Here is a 9,650-nt window from a genome sequence, read left to right as displayed (position 1 = left end):
CATTTTGTTGGAAGAGTCGATATTTTATAAACAAATATTTTCCTCTTCAAATAAAAAATAAATAAATAACTTTTCTATTTTATATTGTTGCGATGTTGTTGACTAAACAACGACTGTATTTGAAGAAAGAAAAAATCGTTGGAAAGTTGAAAAATAAAAAAAAATTGTTTTGATGTGAAAAAATATAATGAAATTCAAAAAAATTATTGGGAGGGGGCAGGGGGGCGGGGGGAGGGTTTGGTTTTGACGTACCTTGCGAGTAAATTGGAAATTCTCCATCGCTGTGACTGTGCGTGAGCATTCTCGCATATTCACGACGAAAATTAGGGGGTCGCCCGATGATTTCAAATCGCCGTCTCACGCGATCATCAGCTGATGTCCCAGCGAGAATGACATTGTCCTCTTTGCCGAGACTCAGAAGACTCGCGACCTTCTGGAGCGACACTCCGACGACAATCGGAGTGCCGCTCGACGGTTTCTCTGGCTTCCACAGTTTTCACGATTTTTAAAAATATTTTATTTCAGTTTTTTATGCCAACATTTTTCATTGTCACTGATTTTTTATTCTGATTTGACGAAAAAATATTGTAGGAGGGGTCAAGTATTTTCTAAAATATCACCTGAAGATTTTAAATCATTAAATTTGTCGTTGGTAACTAATCATTGTGAGATAAAAAATTAATTGCGCTGGTTATTTCATTGTTAAAAAGTTATCCCTGGGAGGAGCTTTTTTTGTTTAAAATTTTGAAACATTTAAAAACTAGTGAAAATGTAATCTAAATTTAACAGAATTTCAAAACTGTCTGAATGTGAATGTTGAAAATTTCAGTAATTCGTTTGTTCTGATTTTTAATTATCAAACTTCTTGACGAAGTTACCAAAAAAAATTTTTTTAATTAATTAAAAAACTAATTTGATATTGTTTGCATCTGACAGCTCAAGCTCACAACTCAATAGTATTTATCGATTAATTATCAAAGCAGTTATCAATGTGACTTGACATTACCAGGAAAAAACGTAGAAAAATAATTTTAAAAAATACTTGAAATTCTTCAAATTTTCCAACTCGAAGAATTATTCCAAAGTTTCACTCAAGTTTTTCAGCACAAATTCCCGAAGAACTCAACATCACTTTGAAATGTATAAAATTACCAAAAGTCACGAGTATTAAATCCCAAAAAACCACTAAACTCACGTCATTTTAAAAACTAAAAATTCCGGGAAAGATCCAAAATTTGGATAAATTAAACTTCGACCTGGAGTTTAAAATTCACCACTATCTTCCTCAGCCCCTTCATTTCCATCCTCTCATATCACACAGCAAGTTCATTTGAATAATTCATCCCTCTCTCGAGACAAAGGGGAGAGATAAAAAAACACGAATTCCCGTGTCTTCCAACATTCCAAAAAAAGGTAACTATTCCCTCCGGGGGTGGGTGGGGGTGGTTGGACCCAGCCGACGAGTTTCTCAGGTATTCAGGTGCATTCGGACGGCAACGCGAGCGCTCCGCAGTCAATTAAACGTCACGATTCGATTAAATTAAAATAAATATCTCATTTCCAATTTTTCGATTGTTTAAATATATTTCTCTCGTCGTTTGGGCGAACGAAAAACGGGAAAGCGACGTCCAGGACGGGTTCGATGCGCGCACTGGGATGTTGAGTGGCTCTGGGGTACCCGTTCAGGGTGAGGGGGTGGGGGGTGGGTGGTACAGCGCAAGCTTACGACAGCTGGAGGCAGGAGAAATTACGAATTCTGTTTTTCTTTTCGAGGGCTTTGAGGATGAGTTGGGGACTTCGAGAGCAAAATATTCGCGGGTTTTTTTTTTTTGATAACGGAAGGGGAATTTTGGAGGGAGGGGAAGGATCCCTGGACCGGCGAACAAGTACTTTCGAGGGCCTGAGTCGAGGAAGAAATAGTTTTTGAAATTTTTTGGGGATTTTTTCTTTCCGGATTTTTTTTAGCTTTTCCGCAACGGTTTATTGACAAAATAAAAACTTGGGAATTGATACGAATGAAGAGAGAAACGATGAAATAATTTTTTTGAATGAAAAAAAATAGGATGTTTGAAAAATAATGAAAAGATGTTTTTAAAATATTTTTTTAGAAAATTATTCGGTTATTGATATTATTTCGAATTTTAAATTTTGCGGTTTAAAGAAATTAAGAGAGAATTAGAGAATATGAAGAAGAAGAAGAATATTTTCGAGAAATTTTTGGGGGTTAATGAGAGGGGGAGGGGTCTTTGAGGGGAAAGGGTGAAAATAGGTGGACGAGGTTATCTGGGAACGGGAACTTTCGATGACCTAAATCGAAACGACTGACCCACATCGAGAGAAATACCAGGTTTTTCATATTATTTTGGAGAATTCTTCATGAGAAAATTTTAATTTTTTAAAAAGATTTTTGGATTACTAAAGGTTTTTGACATATGTTTCCGGAAAAAGAGTTTTTAATTTAGTGATAGAATTGAAAAATTTCTGAGGGCAATTTTGAACGTTTTTTAACTAAAAAAATACTAAAATCAAAAAATACAGGGATTTTTATTTAGCGATGGGTGAGGGGGAAGGCTTTTTAGGGACGAAAAGGCTGACGATGAGAGGACGAGGCTATCTGGGAATGGGGACGTGCGATGACCTGAATCAAGGCAGCTGACCCTCATCGAGAGCAAGAGGAATAGAAAAAAAATTGTCCATTAGATAACTAACTTTTCAATACGAAACTCCCCAACTTGAAGAATCATCAAGGTCATTAAGCCCTTAAAACAAACAGAGACTTCCCCCAATGAAGTCTAGCAACTTATAAATCATTTTAATAAAAAAAAACTTACACAAAAATTGGAGAAAGAAAATTAATGAAAAATAATTTTCCTCCACGTCATTGAGATCATTAGCATCCAATTATTACCACTGGCTGCCTGAATAATCCATTCAATGAATAAACGATAAATTTTCCCCTCAATTACGGTTTATTTTTAAATTTGATCCGTCGAAATTCGAAAAGTCCAATAAAAATGCGATTAAAATTTCAATTGGCCTAAAAAACCGATCATTATAGTCTTCCCACTGGCTGAACTCGATCATAATTACAGGCACAACCTACCTAAATTATTCAAATAATAATTAATGAAGTGACTCCTGACCTAGGCGACGCATTGCCTGTGGGATATGGGGTCACGGACGATGGGGTATTACAGTGGGGAGAAAAGCCGGAAATCTCCCAGCAATTTACGAGCGTTGTACCACTGGGACGAGATTAGTGACAGTCAACTACTCTCTGCATTTCCGGTTTAACTTGTATCGCTCTTTGTCATCGCCGAATGAGTTTTCGGTTAATTTCAGGAATTGAAGTGGCATGAAAACACCTCGATGTTTATTCATAAAATTAGAAATGAATTTTTAACGGACTTTACGTGACATAATCATTTAGATTAGCGCTTAAGCTCGACTAATCGACACCAGTATCGGTGATAACAGCTATATGTCAATGGCAAATAATATTAAAAAGAAAATACTTGAAAAAAAAATCGAAATTAATTATGAATTGAAGTTGATGGGAATGAAAATATTCTGGTCAAGTTTCCACTCAATTTCCTGCCCAGTGTGATTAATAATAATTACTTTATGAAGCCTGAAGAAGTTCAGTGAAAAAAAATGAATTCATTAATTCTTTGCAGTCAATAAAATTATGATTCAAATATAAAATTGCGAATGACGAGTTAATTGCTTGGATCCATCAGAATTATAGATTAAATAAATGAGTGTTAATGATCAAAGAGCATTAACAATTTGTTTGAATGAATTATCTTTTAGGGATTTCAATTTTTTTCGTGTCGTTGCACTCAATGATTTCAGTTTAAAGATTAAAATTCGAAATTGACTTCCAGTGGAATGGCGCATGAACAGAATCATTCAGATGAAATTTCCGCTCAATCGACAGTCTAGTATCATTGATAATTGATCTATGAATGGCAAATAAGCTCAGCCAATCGAGAAACGATCGTTAAAAAGTACTTTTAAAAAATTAACGAATCAATTTAAGGAATTTTTGTCATTCCCCAAAATTATAAGTTGTATAAAGAAATTGCAATAATAAAAAATTTTTTTAAACGCTCAGGTGTCGAACAATTCCTATGTAACACCAAAGAAAAATAAATTATGACTATTTTCGAGTATTTTTAATTATTTTTGTCTGATTAATTCAAGGGAGTTGTGTTCGTGCCACTTTAATTGAATAAAATGTTGTTTACTCACAGGTAGATGTGTTGCTGGGGGAATTCTCGGCTGTTTCTTCATCCTTGCTGTTTGAAGTATTGGAGTCATCGTTATCATCTTCTGAAATTAAATAAATTCATCAGATATTCCGGGGATGCACTAAGTAAATTCACAAATTAGTTCTGCAAAGAAAAAAATGCGCGTAAATATTTTGTAAATATCTCCAGAATAAATAATGTAGGAGAAAATATCATCAAACTTTTTGTAGAATATTCAATTCTTTACAAAAATACTCTTATCACATTTTTTCCTACAATCACTCATACGAACGATATTCCACGGATTAATGAAGTAGTTTTGCAGATTATAGAAGTTCACTCTAAAAACTCATCTAGTTAATGACGTAAATATTTTAGAAACCACTGGCTTCACAGGAAAAACCCAAAATATTTTATAAAAATTGGGCACAAAAGTTGAATTTTTCATTAGAAAAATTTATTCAAACTCGAATACAATGTCAATATTAATAGAATATTTTACAAAGTTTCCCTCATGGTTTATCATAACTTAAACATCGACTTGGAATTATTCACTGAAAATTCCACGTTATAAATAAATTCTGTTGTAAGGACAGTGGAGTGGGAAATGTGAAAATGTAGGACCTACGACTTCAGAAAAGTTCTCGAAACTTTTTGCTACAGGATTGGAGGTTTCTGGCGGATTTTGGGTCGAGGAGGAACAGAATTTTTTGTTGAATCTCCACGGGGAGACCCAGGAGACTTGGGTTCGTAACTTCAGCTGCGTTCAGGATCTCATTTTTTATTGGTGTTGTCAGTGTGTCCTTAAATCTGAAAGAATAAAACAAGTGTTACAATAGTCCAACAAAATCCGATAAAATTCCAAATTATAAAAATAGAAATAAAGAAGTAGGGAAATTAAAGTTATCAGCATCGCAAAGGGATATCGTGACCTGTGTGAGAGCCTTTCAAGGCCTAGGATTATTATCCGAAATGATTCTAATAAATTCTTTCAATTTGTTCTGTAGACAAAAAAATTTCAACTATTGCTGAAGGCAACAGAGGCTATTTTTAAAAATTTAATATAAATTCCGATGAGTTAAAACACAACATTTCTCTTTTATATTTCAAGATAAGACTCATCAACACACAAATTCATAACCATAAAAATGAGATATCAACAGCAGGAATTACAATCCAGTTCAACATACTCTGATAAAATTGCAGATCGTAAAAATCCCAGACATAAAAAACACCAAACAAAAATGATTAATAACAAAATATCGTCTGTGTGAGGGGCTCTTGAGATGTAGAATTGTTGAACATGGTTTTAAAGCATTATTTAAAATCTTTCATGAAAAAAATATTCAGATTATGTCCAAAAGTCGAACATAAACTCAGTAACGAAGTGGTAAAACAGGAGAAGTTAACATCTTTGCTTCCAGTTTGTGTCATATCTCCAAATCTAGGAGCGATAGCGAAATTTTTGTTACCACATTTCTTGTAGTACTTACCTCGTCCCATAAAAACGGTCATGATAAAAATCTGGCTATCTTCCTTAGATTCTGAGATATCTATCAGGAACTCGATAGCAAGTGGTAACAGGGGATAAGTTGATGAATTTCTGCGTTCAGTTTTTGAAAAATATCTCCAAATCTACGAGAGATAGTAAAATTTTTGTTACTACCTTTTTTGTAGAACTCAACTTACCCCACAAAAAAGCTAATCATAAAAATTCTTCCATCTCTCCTACATTTCGAGATATTCATTGAAAAACTGGTCACTAGTCAAAAGTGACTTGCCTCGTTTCCCTTCCCAACTGAATTAAAAACTGAAGGTATTGACAGAGCAATATCACCTGTGTGAGAGCCTCTTGAGGTCCAGGAACTTGCCAGCGAGGTCGCTGGAGTACGGATTAACGAATGCCAGTGTTTCCACAGCCATCGACCTCGTTTTCACCGACTTATTAACCGACGAGACATTCAAAATCAGCACATCACCCACAGGAATCGCCTCCAGCTTGACGTCCAGGTCCTCAGAGAGTCTGTTCCTCATGGGTATCTCATAGACACCAGAGGCTCTCCACTTGGAAGGGTCAAAGGGTCTTCGAAGATGGAAAAAAAAATGTAACAAACATGATATACAAAATATACAAAAATTAGTCAGCCAAACAATCGTCGATTTAATTACTTTATTCACTTACTGGTCATTGTCATCGTTGATGTAGTATCCAACTTCCCCCATTATCACTGTTGACAATGCAATCAGCTGATCATGATGGGTCACATCACTGTTTAATGATAATGCCACTCGTTCGAGGGCCGGAGATAATTCGAAAAATGTGCTATCTTCTACGAGAATACTTCTTGACATTGCTCTTCCATTTGTCGAAGAGTTGAGGTATTTTATCAACAATTTTCCGGCGTAAACACGAATACTTGTGACGACGTTATGTGTGGAGAGGATACACTCATTTGCCGACAGTTGGTAAGGCCGGTGAAGGAGCATCGGTTGGGGGAAGGGAGGGGAGTATAATAAATAATTGAATAAATAAAAATAGTTGGAGTTATTTAATTGAAAGGGAAATAATGCATGTCAATAAAAATTATTTCCTTTTCTAAAAATATAAACCCAAGAGGGTGGATGTGGGCTCCAATATCTGGTGATTGTTTATGTAAAATAAATCCTCGTGAATTTTTTTACAGAAAAATCTTCAATTAAAAATTAGATTCGCGTGATTTATTGAATTTAACCAAAGTAATGAGTTGTAAGATTTTAATTTCTACGGGTCCAATGATTGTTTATGTAAACAAACGTCTATATAATTTAAAAAATATAGATTTAGTTAACTGAGATAAAATACTATCGAATTGACTCAATTATTGAAGACCTTATTTGATCGATAAACAAAAACAATTTAGGAGACTAAGAATCGTGTCGATTTTATCGTAATAAAATCCATGTTTCCATCGTATTATAAAATTTATTGTTTTGATTATCTCAATTTTTACCTCGATTGCTAACAAGGATAAAAAAATTCAAAATACAAATTTTATAATAAAAAAGGAAAATGCTCACTAGAAGATTTTTCCTATTTCTTTAATCTAACGAGAAATAGTAATTGCTCGACTTTAATCTCACTTTTTAAATTATAATTCGCCCAAAAAATGTGTGATAAAACAACTAAAGTTATTAAAAAACGATAAAGACCCCGAATAATGAATTTCAAAACCACAAAAATGTTTTTAAAGTTGGTTTTCAGAAATATTAAAAGAAAAAAAAATTGATTACTATAATTCATTTCGATTATTAACCCTATTTTTAAGATTTCTTTAAAAAAAAAAATTTTCCATAAGGATCCACTTCAGAGATTGTTATTATTCGTTTAAAAAACTTCAAATTCTGAAGTCCTGACTCCATCATTACTCACCCAAGAAAAATCCCAGGAATGCAAAAAAAAAATGTTTGTCAACCTCTCACCAATAAAATAATTCTCCAACCCAATATTTCCTCCAACTACCCACCCAACAACCACAACTTCTCTCATCTGATCGCTGAACCGACAAATTTGTCGAGTTTCTCCCATTTTTTGGGGAATAAAAAATGGTAACTACGTTCCTGTCAGGACCAAATGTGCCACTTGTTGCACGATGACTCCCCCATAGCGCAGAAGCGCATCTGCATTCGAACAGGGGCGATCTCCCCCCATCAAGAAAATTCCCCAATTAATAATATTAACCAGACATACCGTTGATTGCGTCAGAATCACGACAGCCAGAGTCACTCACATTGTTCTCATCGACGTTGACAACACTGAGAGGCACACAGGTTGTAACCGGATCGATGGATTCGGCCATTTTACAGGTTAACTCCCCGGTTAACCTGTCTGTATTAAACTGGCACCTATATCGTGTCCAGGAAACATTCGAAAACCTGTATATGTTTTTCGCGGATATGTGTATAAAAAAATTTCAATTCACCAGTCGTTCAATTGCGTTACCGACCGACGAGACACGACGGTGAGTCGATTATGGGGGGAATTACGGGCAAGATGGCGACTGTAGTGGAAAATGACGACTGATACAATTGATAAACATAAAAACAGAAATCTGTGGTCTTTGGTTTCAAGGCTGTGTTTGTGATTTTCCCGAGACTTTTATCCAGATCAGAGACAATGGTCAATTTAATTCAGGAGTTAGTGATAAATATTGACGAATGGCCTGAGGGCGCCGAGTGAACTGTTGATAAACTAGTGATACCGACGCGTAACGTGGGTCGAGTGGAATCAGCGACACACGATGGCGCCGGACGGTCGAGTCGACAAGGGACGCCATCAGATCGTACCAAGCCAAGCTTGGCGTTTTTCGAATCTGGAGGGAATCGCGGACTACGAACTAATTAAAGGTAATTATGGGGATCAGGAGGAGGCAATTAAGGGGAGAAAGGGGGTGAGGTTTCCTGTATTCGAGAAAATTTCGGGAAAATACGTCTCTGATTGTGTTTTATCGGATTTTTTGGGGGAAAAATTATTGTTGGTCAGAATCCTTTGTTCGCTTACCTGTTGTGACGAATTAATTACTTAATTAGTCAATTTTGATCAGTTGTCCAGTCGTTTAGTCGAGCCTCGTTGATTCGGTGTTGGAGACAAGTACAGGAATATTCTTGGAATACAGAACACAAATTTTTTACTCGAGACAATTATGGAGATAAATATTTTTGTTTAGTACGTTTGGTGGGATGATGTGGAGTGAAGCGAGACAAAGGAAAGTGAAGTTGGGGGAGGGCGGAGGGGAAGGGGCAATGGCGGTGAAGTGATGGTGGGACTGGAGCAATTGTCGTTGAGAGGGTGAGTGTGGGAGTACTTCAGCATGAATATTTCATTTTTTAATAATCCTTGGAGTAACTCGGTGAATAAAGAGTGACGCTCGCGTGATAGAGAATATTCAGATCATTTATTTTTCGGTTTTGCGAAATTATAACTATATTAATTGGTCTGGCGATCGTCCATCTTTGTCTAACACTTCGATCGACAATAGAGGTATACGGGACAATCACCGAATCTTTATTTATTTCCTGGACAATAGAGCGTCCATTGTAATTTAAGTATTCCCTTACCAGACAGAATACACATGGAAAGGAGAGACCCTGAGAGCCTTTGTTTTGCATGAAATAAATAAAAATAAATTGAGTTGTGGGGAGAATGTGTTGACGATCGAAGCGTCGACAATGAAAAATCAATTTTTATTGTTTTTCACTGAGGATTCCAGACCCATTAATGTAATTAAGAATTTATGATCACACGATCGAAGAATAAAAACACTAGAATTCATTAGAATCACTGCAATTACCGTATTTATTCGTCAGATTTTCTGGACCTGACTAATTTTTAATTAAATTGTTTATTCATCTGGTGAGTAG

General features: G+C 35.5%; 2 protein-coding genes across 4 annotated transcripts in view; both read right to left on the bottom strand.

Annotated features, from left to right (window-relative positions):
* LOC135165835 (phosphatase and actin regulator 2) overlaps positions 1–8,242 on the bottom strand; it is a 93,400-nt gene extending 85,158 nt beyond the window's left edge. Inside the window, exons 1-2 of one of the 3 annotated variants that reach the window (XM_064127563.1) lie at positions 7,981–8,242; positions 4,255–4,335 (exon numbers count right to left, since the gene is read on the bottom strand). In XM_064127563.1, coding sequence (XP_063983633.1) covers positions 4,255–4,335; positions 7,981–8,089 — 190 coding nt within the window. In that variant the 5' untranslated portion in view covers positions 8,090–8,242. Of the gene's footprint in view, positions 1–252; positions 532–4,254; positions 4,336–7,980 lie in introns of those variants that run through there. The other 2 variants (XM_064127564.1, XM_064127566.1) reach the window with 2 other exon arrangements.
* Positions 4,689–6,755, bottom strand: LOC135165866 (F-box only protein 7-like). The gene is made up of 3 exons (XM_064127626.1): positions 6,436–6,755; positions 6,091–6,336; positions 4,689–5,063 (listed from the first exon to the last, which is right to left on the bottom strand). Exons 1-3 carry the CDS (start codon positions 6,738–6,740, stop codon positions 4,886–4,888), a joined length of 729 nt encoding a protein of 242 aa, XP_063983696.1. The 5' UTR covers positions 6,741–6,755; the 3' UTR covers positions 4,689–4,885.
* Positions 8,243–9,650: the final 1,408 nt, after the last annotated feature.

This window comes from Diachasmimorpha longicaudata, chromosome 9 (assembly GCF_034640455.1).
Source record: "Diachasmimorpha longicaudata isolate KC_UGA_2023 chromosome 9, iyDiaLong2, whole genome shotgun sequence".
NCBI classification, from domain to species: Eukaryota; Metazoa; Arthropoda; class Insecta; order Hymenoptera; family Braconidae; genus Diachasmimorpha; species Diachasmimorpha longicaudata.
The sequence above is the reverse complement of the archived record's forward strand: the minus strand, read 5'-3'. Positions and strand labels throughout refer to the sequence as shown.